Raw genomic sequence first — 13530 nt, forward strand, 5'->3', positions numbered from 1 at the left:
AACCATTTTCACCTCCGGATTTCTCGCGTCGAGATCTCCGAAACTATATCCAAAGTTTATAGATTTTGACGAACCTTCTTCCACAGATAAACGTGAAATCCGAAAATCATAAAAAAACCAGAAATAAAAAACAAAAAACAAAAACAAAAAAACAGCAACAAAAACACAAAAACGGAAGAAAAAATAAGAAACCCGAAAGTTCAGTTATGCTTTTCATTTTTTTTTGGAAGCACAATTTGTGTTTTTCTCTTTTTAGGAAGCATAGTTGTGCTTATCATAGACGCACATGTTGTGTTTTTCCTTTTTCAGAAAATAATGATTGTGCTTCTCTCGGAAGCAATGCCTCTCCCTTTTGGGGAAGCACATGTTGTGCTTCTTGCGAAAACAGGGAAGCACAGTAGTGCTTCTTGCAAAAGCACATGTCACGGAAAAGCGTTACTTTTCGGAAAAACAATTTTTTTCCCATCAAACCTAGGGAAAACCAAGAAAAAACTAAAGAGCCGAAAAACCCCAGATAAAACTCAAAAACGCGTACATATATAGAAAAACAAATCATGCTCCTGCGGGGGGCGACAGGTGGTGGCGCTGGGGCAAGCCACATGCGCCATGGGAGTTACCCCTGCAGAGGGTGGCATTTCCTAAATGGTGCTTAAGGTGCCTGTTTATTTAATACATGCTAACGTGTGCACACCCTTGCCTCCGCTTGTGCCGGCCCATCTTACACTTTTTTTCTTTTTTCTGTACAAACCTTCCAAATAAGTTCACAACCAGAGTTCACAAACATCTAGTTTCGCAAAGCTTTTTTGTGTTTTTTATTTTCTTATTTTTTCCTTTTATTTTTTAAAATTCGTTGAACTTTTTGTAAATCGATTTTTTTTCAAGTTCAATGAACTTTTTTCAAAATTGATAAACTTTTCTTTAAAATTGATGATTTTTTTTCAAATCAATGAACTTCTTTTTTCTAATTAGATGATCTTTTTTTCTAATTCGCTGGACTATTTTCAAAATTGATGAACTTTTTTTAATGTTGATGAACATTTTTTTTTCTAATTTGATAATCATTTTTTCCAAACTCGATTAACTTTTTTCAGAATTGGTTTAATTTTTTAGTGGTGATGAAATTTTTTCTAAATGCGATGAACTTTTTAAAATTTTGGTTAACTTTCTTTCAGTTTTGATGAACGTTTTCAAAATTGATGAACTTATTTTCAAATTCTTGAACTTTCTGAAGTTTGTGAACTTATTCATAATCCGCAATTTTTTTGAATTCATGATTTTTTTTTGCGAAAATTACGATTTTTTAAGAAAAATACTTTTTAAAAAAGTCAATGGTTTGACCAGACTGGTCAATCACGACAAAATGCGACCGAGCGAGGAAAACCGGCCAAGAAGGGATCGAGCACTCGCCCTCTACATGGGCGGGCCCGGCCCATAAGGAGGGGCGCGCGAGCGCCGGTTCCCCCTAATGGCGCTTAAGGCCCCACATAGGAGCATCCGTAGATGGTAACCATTAACTTTTTATTTTAGTGCTGGGTACTCCCGCAAGACCGTAGTATATATTTGGCTCAACCGACTCAGCCACGGGCTCACACCAACAATGCAATGCAAGGCCGAGTTGTATGCGAGGAATTCTCATTCATTCCCAGGCCCGACTAAACGAAAGCTGACGCTTCCTTCCAACGACAAAAAAAGAAAAAAAACTAACGCTACTGTAATTTGGATGTGAGATTTTCTTCCCACGCATACAAACATAATCAATGAAGGAATAGTATATATCTTCGGTCAGAAACAAATACAAATACACTCGTCTAAAAAACATAGAAATACACAGTACCCCCTACTTAGGTCCTACACGCCATGCCCTAATCTGCATAAGAAGGATAAGAACAAAAAGAGAACGGGGCCAGGCCATGCCATTTGCAGAAGGTCTCACACACATCCGAACAGAGCTGATGCTCCAAGCATCCAACGCTCAGGTCCTCCGGGATCTTCCATTTGGCTCACTCCAGCAGCTGCCAGATCGCCATCGTGGCGCGAGCGACTAGCTACAAATCTGGGCGCTGAACACCCTGCGATACCTCCTGCCACTGCCAGGCAAGACGAGGCCTACTAAGCTCCTGCCAGAAAAGTCGAGGTGAACTTAACATTAGGAAAATGATCAGCAACAAAAAATTATGCTTACATCTGAGCTGACGCAGCCAAACCGATGCGTACGACCGAGCTGATGCACCAAGTGTCCTAGTCATCCTCTGATGTGGACACCTGCAAAAAAAAAGCTCCTCGCATTAAAATTACCGGCAGAGTTTGCCCCTAGGCCAGCCGCTATCAAGGAAGAGGGGTTTTCATCGGCCGTCACTTTCCCGGCGAAGAAGATCTGGTTTCACAATGTTGAATCAGTTTGGGTCTGCAGGACAAAGACAGCCCTTAATTAAGGGTGCACTCCTACCATCATTCAGGCACTTTCTACTGGTGGTACTGGCACTGAAACGGATCGGTACATAAATTATTTCACCACCATGGCGAGTGCAATGAAAGCTCTGGGGATTTTGTTACTGCGTAATTCTCAAATGTTTACTCAGTCTATGTATTATTTAGACAGCTGCATGCACTTGAGAGTAAAAAACAGAGGAAAACTTGAGAAGCAATAGAAGAAGAGGATAGTGAACAAAGAAAAAGATAGACAGGTTCCTTCAAACAGCTTTTGTGTTTGAAGTTGAAATCTAATGTTAAAAATCCAGCAAAAACAAAAAATCACGGTGAGTTACTGACTCAAATGGGAAAAGGCCATCTGTGAAGGAGTGCACTTCGAAGGGTGAGCGAATAGGATATGTAGCTCTTGTGGCCAGTTTCGTTATCCTACTCGTTTCTAGGTTGGCATCGCACCTTGTTGACACATTTATCTGTGTCATTTTCCTTTTTTTACCCAACTGTCAACCACATCTAACTTTATGGTTGCTCTTGTGAATGGACTTACCTGTGAACTAACAAGACAATGACACTATAAAAGCAGAAGTTCACTCAGCCGCTAGAGCAATAGACACACGGCGCTAGTCAGTTACCTGGTAGGCATAGCATGGGAGAAACAAATAATGCAAGAGCTGATGGTGTAGTCAAGGGTGGAGAAGAGGAAGAGAAAGGCAGGAAGAAGATGACCAAGGGTGGTAAGGCGTCGTTCCATGACCTGTTCAACAACGCGGACGCCGCTGATGTGGTGCTGATGCTGGTTGGCACGGTCGCCGCGCTTGCGAGCGGCATGTCACAGGTGGTCATGTCGATCATCTTCGGGCGGATGGTAGATGCCTTTGGAGGTGCCACCCGGGACACCATCCTTCCCCGAGTCGACAAGGTACCCTTTTGCTTCTGTATGAATCTGCAAGCATGCAACGCCACTGAAACTTGTTACATATTTGCTGATAAGAACTTGCTTACAGGACACATGAAATTACACATTAACCTGATAAGAGATTCTTGATTTTTCATGCCCTCAATTTACAAATACACGCATCATGTTCTTTTATTTGAATATTCAGAAGAATATGGATCTTGTAATATGGCTGTCATATTTCTTTCAGGTGGTTCTAGAGTTTGTCTACTTAGCAATTGGAACATGGCCTGCTTGTTTTCTCCGTAAGTATGACCTACACATATGATCTTTATGGTATCTTCACGTGGCCTTTCCCATTATTTATGTATTTCCCAGAAACAAGTAGATCCTATTGAATGCTACTATTCATCAAGCCACCAACCACCCAAGCTATGATACTCAATTACCATAAGAGTCAGAGGTTTTTCAATAACAAAATTTGTTGCAGAGACACTTCAGTACCATGACATATTATTTATGTACTCCAAATATGTATGATGTTGTACGTTGTCATACTTGATCACGTGTAAATATAGCATATGAGTATGTCTTTGATAGTTCAATTCGGTATAATTTGAGTATGCTAATACCTATGAATATAATATGCTCAAAATCAAGTGTTTTGAGCATCATAATACCTAGGAATACCACAGGCGCATACTCAATATCAGATCGCCCATTGATGCTTCTACTGCATCATGAGTTTCATTTAATATCCACTGAAATCATTCTTTCAATAATAATGCATATGCTTACCAGAGATATCATGCTGGACCGTGACTGGGGAGAGGCAGGCAGCTCGCTTTCGATCTTTGTATCTCAAGTCGGTTTTGAGACAAGACATGGCATTCTTTGATACAGAAATGAAAGGTGGACAGGTAGTGTTCGGTACATCTGCTGACACAATACTAATTCAAGATGCGATTGGCGAGAAGGTACAAAGAATGCAGCTTCTTCTTTTCCTTTACCTGCTACAAAAGAAGAATATGTTGCTTAGTTACTACCCCAGTGATGCTTTAACTTCTATTAGAATATATCTATTGTTTTTGGTGTTTGGTGGATGATCACCGAAAGCCAATAAACATGACAATAATTATACTTGTAGTAAGACCTTGATATAATTCAGCATTAACAGTTTGCATTAAGTCATAATCTTATTTAGTTCTTGTTTTACATTTTTCCCATTCCTTTTCCCTAGGTAGGGAAGTTTCTACAGCTTCTTACCACTTTCATTGGTGGGTTCACGGTGGCATTTATCAAAGGCTGGCTCCTAACCCTTGTAATGCTTTCTACTATACCACCACTAATCGTTGCAGCTGCAATCGTCTCAAAGATGCTTTCCAAAGTATCTAGCGAGGGCCTAGCATCATACATCGATGCAGGAAATATTGTAGAACAGACAATTGGATCCATAAGAACGGTAGGCCATTTGTTGATAACGTAATCATGAACGACAAGTCCTTAGCTAACCAGTATTCATACTGTAACAGGTGGTTTCATTCAATGGTGAAAAGAAAGCCATGGTCCAGTACAACAATCTCATAAAGAAGGCATACAAGGGTACGATCAAGGAAGGGGCTATTCAGGGCTTTGGCCTGGGTTTCCTTTCTTTGGTCTATTTCTCCAGCTTTGGACTAATTGTATGGTATGGCAGTAAGTTAACCCTTGACAGAGGATATAGTGGAGCAGATGTCATGAACATATTGTTTGCTATCCTTGTAGGAGCAAGGTTAGTAATGACACAAAAATATCTGCACCCCAGCTACTAACCAAGTTCCACTAATATAGATCAACATGCTATAGTGCTTCACAACAAATTGCTAAATACTTCCATAAATCAAACCTTAAGATGAAATATGTGTTCTAACTTGCAAATTTTCAATTGTTTGGGTTAGAGCATTGGGTGATGCAACCCCCTGCATTGCTTCCTTTGACGAAGGAAAAGTTGCCGCATACAGATTGTTTACAACAATCAACAGGAAACCAGAGATTGACTATGATGATACTACTGGTGTTGTGTTAGAAGACATCAAAGGTGATGTAGAGCTGAGGGATGTGTCTTTCAGTTACCCAAGCAGGCCAGAGCAACTAATATTTGATGGATTTTCAATGCATGTATCAAGCGGCACAACAATGGCCATAGTTGGGGAGAGTGGGAGTGGCAAAACAACAGTCATTAATTTAGTTGAGAGATTTTATGATCCACAGGCTGGCGAAGTGTTGATCGATGGAATGAACATCAAGAGTTTTAAGCTAGAATGGATGAGAGGGAAGATTGGCCTTGTTAACCAGGAACCAGTACTCTTCATGACATCTATAAAGGAGAACATAGCCTACGGAAAAGAGGATGCAACATTGGAGGAGATCAAGAAAGCAGCAGAGCTTGCCAACGCGGCAAGATTCATTGAGAATTTGCCTAATGTACTTACATAAACACAATCTGTTCAACAATAGCCCGGGCCCACGTATATAAACATAAACCTAATGATGTCTACATATGTTTTCAGGGTTATGATACAGCAGTTGGACAACGTGGTGCCCAGCTTTCAGGGGGGCAGAAGCAAAGGATTGCGGTTGCGAGAGCCATCCTAAAAAATCCGAAAATCCTTTTGCTCGATGAAGCGACTAGTGCATTGGATTTAGAGTCTGAGAGGGTTGTCCAAGAAGCACTAAGCAACATCATGGTTGGGAGAACCACGATTGTCGTGGCACATCGTTTGAGCACTGTTAGAAATGCCCACTGCATATCAGTTGTTTCTGGAGGAAAAATAGTCGAACAAGGTTAGTATCTCCCCTGCTCGATCTTTACTTTGGTTCTGTACCGAAACAGATGAACTAATTTGAAATGATCCACTCAGGACATCATGATAAATTGGTAAAGGATCCTGACGGAGCATACTCTCAACTTATTCGGCTACAAGAGACACACCAAGAAACTTGCGAGCAGTTAAATGCTGGATTATCAAGCCCATTATCTAAAAGAAATCAAGCACAATCAATCAGTACAAGTTCAGCTGGGAGCAGCCATCATTCTGTAATTCCCCCTATCAACTTGCCTGGCCCTACTGCATTACTTGATTATGATGGTGCAGATGGTGAGAAAGCAAGCGAGAACACAGATGTCAAGGTTTCCAAGAAGGCCCCAATGGGACGCTTAATTAGCCTAAACAGACCAGAGACGGCATTTCTTCTATTTGGTTCTCTTGCGGCAGCAATTGATGGAACTGTCTACCCAATGATGGGTTTGGTAATGGCTAGTGCTGCTAAAACATTCTATGAATTACCAGCAGACAAGCGACAGGAAGATTCTATCTTTTGGGGATTGCTGTGTATTGGGCTGGGTGCAATGGGTATGATATCAAAGCTAGCAAATAGCCTTCTATTTGCAATAGCTGGTGGGAAACTTATAGAACGCATTCGTGCTTTCACATTTAAAAACATAGTGTACCAAGATACTGCTTGGTTTGATCATCCTGCAAATTCTAGGTGAGATATCTTAATTTATTCTCAAAATGGAACAATGAAGATACTAACAATCCCTTTCATCTCTTATTAGTGGAGCACTTGGTGGAAGGTTATGTGTTGATGCCCTTAATGTGAGACGCCTTGTAGGGGGTAACTTGGCCTTAATAATCCAATGTACTGCAACACTTATTTGTGGAATAGTAATAGCTATGATTGCAGACTGGAAGCTTTCATTGGTCATCTTAATTGTAGTTCCTTTAATGGGTCTCCAGGCTTATGCTCAAGTGAAGTTCCTACAAGGGTTTAGTCAAAATGCTAAGGTGAGCCATGAATTAGCACTATTCTATGAAAAAGTTCTTTAGTCTTATTTTTGCCTCTTTTTTCCATTTCTAAAGTACAAAATCTTGAAAGGTAGACTCGATACACACCTCATGCTGACAAAAGGAGGATAACTTAGAACAGCTGATTAACAGTTGTCTCTGCTACTATGATGTCAACAGTGCTTTCTTTCTTATGAACATTGCTATATTGGTGACACTTGTAATATATTTTCCCCATCATTTCTGAATATGTGATAACAGACCATGTATGAAGAAGCAAGTCAAGTGGCAACTGATGCAGTTGGTAACATGAGAACAGTGGCCTCTTTTTGTGCCGAGAAGAGAGTGGTGACAAAATACAATCAGAAATGCCAAGCTTCTAAAAACCAAGGAATTCGAACAGGAATAGTTGGAGGCATTGGTTTTGGTTTCTCATATACGATGCTATATGTCACGTCTGCTCTTTGTTACTATGTTGGTGCAAAGTTTATTAGTCAAGGCAACTCCGATTTTGGCGGCGTCTTCAAGGTAACCACTAGGAATCATTTCAATACAACAAAACATTCTATCCAGATATCCTACTATGATATTTACTTCAAATTATTATAATGCAGGCTTACTTTGCTCTGGTTTTGGCCATGATTGGAGCATCACAAACTAGTGCTATGGCTTCTGATTCAGCCAAGGCAAATGATTCTGCAACTTCCATATTCAAAATCTTAGACAGAAAATCCCAAATCGATTCCAGCAGCGAAGAGGGTTCTACCATGGAGCTTGTCAAGGGTGACATTGATTTTATGCATATCAGCTTCAAATACCCATCCCGTCCAGATGTTCAAATATTCAGCGACTTCACCTTGAACATTCCCTCTAGAAAGGTCTTATTCAAAACCAGGAGTTATTTTTTTCATTTTCTCACTGTTATTCTGAGAGGGTTCAATTTACTATTTTCTGTAAAAAAAATCCCAGGAATTTACTTAGAAACATGTTTGTTGCAGACTGTTGCGCTTGTTGGTCAAAGTGGCAGCGGCAAATCTACAGTAATCGCTTTACTAGAGCGTTTCTATGATCCAGATTCTGGTGCGATCTTATTGGATGGAGTAGAAATCAAAAACCTAAAGCTCAGTTGGTTGAGGGACCAGATGGGACTGGTAAGCCAAGAACCAGTCCTTTTCAACGACACAATACGAGCCAACATAGCGTATGGAAAGCATGAAGAGGTGACCGAGGAAGAGATTGCTGGGGCTGCTAAAGCAGCCAATGCCCATGAGTTCATATCGAGCATGCCACAGGGGTACAGCACGTCAGTTGGAGAGAGAGGGACCCAACTGTCCGGCGGGCAGAAACAGCGCATAGCTATTGCAAGGGCTATTCTGAAGGACCCACGGATACTGCTTCTGGATGAGGCAACAAGTGCGTTAGATGCAGAGTCAGAGAGCGTCGTTCAAGACGCACTGGACCGCGTGATGCTTGGGAGGACAACTGTCACCGTGGCACACCGCCTCTCGACGATCCAGGGGGCTGATATAATTGCAGTTCTGAAGGACGGCGCAATCGTGGAGAAAGGAACGCATGAGACCCTGATGGGCATCGCGGGCGGGGCATATGCTTCGCTTCTAGAACTGCGCCCCAATGGCATCGATTTGAGCTACTGAATTGTACTAGTAGTACAGTTGGCTTAGACAATTTAGTCTGTTAGATATACTACTGCTGGAAATGCAGGCGTCTTATCGAAATATATAAGAAATGTTCCATGGGTGAAGATTTGCGGCAGCCAAAAGGGGAACGCGACATTTCCAAGGCCTGGCGTTCTGTATAAATCTAGCATACAGTGTACCTAAGGTCGTATGTTTGCTACTCTCCAGATCAGTGCTTGCATCAAACCGAATAATCCATGGGATACCATGGGAGAAATTTATTGGGGGGCTGAACTGCTGAAGCCAAGGGTATTCGCAGGATATGGTGGTGGGTACCTTGTGAGGAGGCTACTGGTGGCCGTCTCAGGGGATCCTCGTCGACGCTGAGACAGCAACAGGCGCAGCCATCACCGAACGAATCTGCTCTGCGGCGAGCCAGACTGCGTGCGGCGCTTGGCTCCGGCTCGTCCCGCCGTTCGCTGCGCCACCCCGTGCAGCGCCGGCGACCTCCTCGCCGGCGAACGCGAACCGGAGGGCCGAGGCCTCCGCCGCTGCGAGGGAGCATGCGCCGAGCAGGGGACAGGCGGACGCCGGCGGCAGGGGAGGGATATTCGGCTCGCGAGAGAGGATGGGCTGGACTAGGTGGGGAAAGGACGAGGTCGGCCTATCTAGACCACAGCTGCGACCGAATTAAGGAGTAATCCTTGGAGAGCCCTGCAAGAGTCATTTTCGGCTTTTAGACGACTTTTTGTTTCGATTTTTTCGGCTTTTTGGATTTCTCTGGTTTTCTTTAGGTTTTGAACAAGAAAAAATGCAAAAGAAATTTGTGAGAGGCGCATATTTACTTTCCGTAGAGGCATCGATTTGCTTCGGCGAGAGGCAGCTGTGCCTCTCGAAAAAAGAAGGAAAATGTGTTTTTCTTTTTCTACCTTGAGAGGCACAGATTTGCTTTTGCGAGAGGCCTCTTGAAAAAGGAAAATGCATGTTTTTTTTTCTTTTCGCAAGAGGCACATATTTATTTCTCATGAAGGCACAAATGAAAAAATGTGTCCTTTTTTTTTCTTTCGCGAGAGGCACAGTTCTGCCTCTGTGCCTCTCGAAAAAGGGAAAAAACGTGTTTTCTTTTCCCATCAACCTACTAGCAATAGGGGAGAAAACTTAGCATGTGGCAACAAAAGCGTCGATTCAAGGCGTCGGCTTTTTCTTCCGCAAGAGGTACGGTTGTGCCTCTCGGAAAAGTGAAAACACGTTTTTTTTGTGAGAGGCACATATTTACTTCCCTGTGGAGGCACATATTTGCTTCTACGCATAGTTGTGCCTCTCAGAAAAGAAAAAATGTGTTTTCTTTTTCATGAGAGAATTTACTTCTCATGAAGGTACACATTTGCTTTCATGAAAGGCACAGTTGTGCCATTCAGAAATGGAAAAAAAGAAAAAAAAATCTATTTTCGGAAATCTCCTCACCGTTTATTCATAAAGAAATGATGGCATGTTGTAAAGAGCGGTTGTATAAATTTTGCAAGGACTTTCAGGATGAAACTCTGAACATGTGACCTATTAATACTGCATATATTTCTGTCATTCCTATAATGAATACTTCAGAGACCCCTGCTTACTACATGTTATTCCATGGTAAGCATGCCAATTAAAGTACTCACTAAACTATTGATAAATAGGGTTTAGAAATATATCACTCCTATAATCAACAGAAATCAATGTGGATTCATCAAGAATAGAAATATACAAGACTGCCTTTCATGTGCATATGAATACCTAAAGAATACTATAAATCTAATAAAGATACTATTATCTTTAAGATACAATTTGAAAAAGAATTTCATAAAGTGGAGCACGTTGCTATCATATGTATGTTACAACATCTGGGTTTTGGTCAGAAGAGGATTAGATCGGCATTTCCTATACCCCCATCATCATCTATGTGATTCCTAATAAGAAAATCACATGTGATAGAGGGGTTAGACAGGGAGACCCAATCTCTCCATTGCTATTTGTTTTGGCTGTTGAACTACTTTGGATTGTGATTAATGAGGCATGGCACAATGATGGAACAAAACTACCTATTGATGATCTTTTGGTCTGGGATATCCTATTGTCCAATATGCTGATCCCCTGCTATTGGACAAGCTCAAGGATATCTTGCATAGATTCTCTAAATCTACTGGTCTTATGGTTAATTACAACAGATCCCCTCTTGTTCTTATCAACTCTCCTAGGATAGGGCTGCAAAACGAGCTCGGCACCTGGGTTGCAAAATGAGAGTATGCCATTCACCTATTTAGGATTTCCTATGGGCATCTACAAGCGTATAGTTGATGATCTATAACCATAGTTACCAAATTGGAGAAGAGGTACTCTAGCATTACTTCTAGCTATGACATGTTGGCAAATTAGTGCATTGGAAAGAAGTTATATCTGCTCTGCCTATATATGCAATGTTCTCTATCAAAGCGTCATTTACTATCACTAGCCATTTTGAAAAATATGGAGGATCTTTATTATGGTATGGCAAGAATATCAACAAACAAGGAAAATGGATGGTTAAATGGGATAATGTTTTCTTACCCAAGGTTGCTAGTGGATTAGGTGTATTGGATCTAAGGTGGCAGAACAGAGCTTTTCTGATGAAAAAAGTTTTCAAAATTTCCGACCATCATAATACTCCCTAGGTGTAAATCGAATGGAAGGCTTTACTATAACAATGGCTTTGTCTCAACGACCTCGTCTAATGTGGGGTCATTCTGGTTGAAGGACTAGTTCAACCTTTTAAACAAGTTCAAACAATTAATTGCATGCAAAACTCGTAGTGGTGACGCGTCATTGTTATGGAATGATCATTGGCATGATGATCTCTTCAAGATAATTTCTCACAGCTTCATTATTTTGCCAAGAATGAAGATATTATTTTTATTTGTGTAAAAATTATAGCATATGACAATATATGTGATATGTTCCACTTGCCTCCTCTACTATTGCTCTCTATCAATGTGAGGCTGATGACCCAGAGGTATAGGGGATCTATCGTAGTCCTTTCGATAAGTAAGAGTGTCGAACCCAACGAGGCGCGGAAGGAAATGACAAGCGGTTTTCAGTAAGGTATTCTCTGCAAGCACTGAAATTATCGGTAACAGATAGTTTTGTGATAAGGTAATTTGTAACGGGTAACAAGTAACAAAAGTAAACAAGGTGCAGCAAGGTGGCCCAATCCTTTTTGTAGCAAAGGACAAGCCTGGACAAACTCTTATATAAAGGAAAACGCACCCGAGGACACATGGGAATTATCGTCAAGCTAGTTTTTATCACGCTCATATGATTCGCGTTCGTTACTTTGATAATTTGATATGTGGGTGGACCGGTGCTTGGGTACTGCCCTTCCTTGGACAAGCATCCCACTTATGATTAACCCCTCTTGCAAGCATCCGCAACTACAAAAGAAGTATTAAGGTAAACCTAACCATAGCATGAAACATGTGGATCCAGATCAGCCCCTTACGAAGCAACGCATAAACTAGGGTTTAAGCTTTTGTCACTCTAGCAACCCATCATCTACTTATTACTTCCCAATGCCTTCCCCTAGGCCCAAATAATGGTGAAGTGTTATGTAGTCGACGTTCGCATAACACCACTAGAGGAGAGACAACATACATCTCATCAAAATATGGAACGAATACCAAATTCACATGACTACTTATAGCAAGACTTCTCCCATGTCCTCAGGAACAAACGTAACTACTCACAAATCATATTCATGTTCATAATCAAAGGGGTATTAATATGCATAAAGGATCTGAACATATGATCTTCCACCAAATAAACCAACTAGCATCAACTAGAAGGAGTAATCAACACTACTAGCAACCCACAAGTACCAATCTGAGGTTTTGAGACAAAGATCGAATACAAGAGATGAACTAGGGTTTGAGATGAGATGGTGCTGGTGAAGATGTTGATGGAGATTGACCCCCTCCCGATGAGAGGATCGATGGTGATGATTTCCCCTCCCGGAGGGATGTTTCCCCGGCAGAACAGCTCCGCCGGAGCCCTAGATTGGTTTCGCCAGGTTCCGCCTCGAGACAGCGGTGCTTTGTCCCGAAAGCTTCCTTCTGATTTTTTCCAGGGTGAAAGACTTCATATAGCAAAAGATGGGCACCGGAGGCCTGCCAGGGGGCCCATGAGGCAGGGGGGCGCACCCAGGGGGTAGGGCGTGCCCCCACCCTCGTGGATGGTGGGTGGCCCCCCTCTGGTTGATTCTTTCGCTAGTATTTTTTATTAATTCCAAAAACTGCCTCCGTGAAGTTTCAGGACTTTTGGAGCTGTGCAGAATAGGTCTCTAATATTTGCTCCTTTTCCAGCCCAGAATTCCAGCTGCCGGCATTCTCCCTCTTCATGTAAACCTTGTAAAATAAGAGAGAATGGGCATAAGTATTGTGACATAACGTGTAATAACAGCCCATATTGCAATAAATATCGGTATAAAAGCATGATGCAAAATGGACGTATCAACTCCCCCAAGCTTAGACCTCGCTTGTCCTCAAGCGGAAGCCGATAACGAAAAATATGTCCACATGTTTAGAGATAGAGGTGTCGATAAAATAAAATACGGGCATGAGGGCATCATGATCATTCTTAGAATAGCAACATATATACAAATTTTCATATGGTTTCTTATGCTAAAGTAACAATCTATTCACAATGTCAAGTATGAATCAGAAACTTCATTGAAAAC

At 41.6% G+C, this 13530-nt stretch overlaps 1 protein-coding gene and 1 long non-coding RNA gene across 2 annotated transcripts; one reads left to right on the forward strand and one right to left on the reverse strand.

Annotated features, from left to right (window-relative positions):
- Window positions 1–1692: 1692 nt before the first annotated feature.
- LOC123182876 (uncharacterized) lies at window positions 1693–4331 on the reverse strand. Its single transcript, XR_006492357.1, has 4 exons — window positions 4121–4331; window positions 3182–3370; window positions 2183–2262; window positions 1693–2117 (listed from the first exon to the last, which is right to left on the reverse strand). It is a non-coding gene; the product is annotated as an uncharacterized lncRNA (long non-coding RNA).
- LOC123182874 (ABC transporter B family member 5) lies at window positions 3074–9108 on the forward strand. Its single transcript, XM_044595548.1, has 12 exons — window positions 3074–3346; window positions 3573–3627; window positions 4124–4299; window positions 4563–4784; window positions 4855–5093; window positions 5260–5785; window positions 5872–6145; window positions 6223–6850; window positions 6921–7149; window positions 7411–7677; window positions 7764–8027; window positions 8148–9108. Exons 1-12 carry the CDS (start codon window positions 3074–3076, stop codon window positions 8802–8804), a joined length of 3810 nt encoding a protein of 1269 aa, XP_044451483.1. The 3' UTR covers window positions 8805–9108.
- The last annotated feature ends 4422 nt before the right edge of the window (window positions 9109–13530 follow it).

Source organism: Triticum aestivum, chromosome 1D (assembly GCF_018294505.1).
Source record: "Triticum aestivum cultivar Chinese Spring chromosome 1D, IWGSC CS RefSeq v2.1, whole genome shotgun sequence".
Taxonomy (NCBI): domain Eukaryota; kingdom Viridiplantae; phylum Streptophyta; class Magnoliopsida; order Poales; family Poaceae; genus Triticum; species Triticum aestivum.

Bases quoted from the DNA above. Each gene is read 5' to 3' on its own strand.
- LOC123182874 (XM_044595548.1), top strand. From the start codon at position 3,074: ATGGGAGAAACAAATAATGCAAGAGCTGATGGTGTAGTCAAGGGTGGA. The intron at 6,146-6,222 runs GTTAGTATCTCC...TGATCCACTCAG, and splicing joins AGGAAAAATAGTCGAACAAG to GACATCATGATAAATTGGTA. The intron at 6,851-6,920 runs GTGAGATATCTT...ATCTCTTATTAG, and splicing joins GATCATCCTGCAAATTCTAG to TGGAGCACTTGGTGGAAGGT.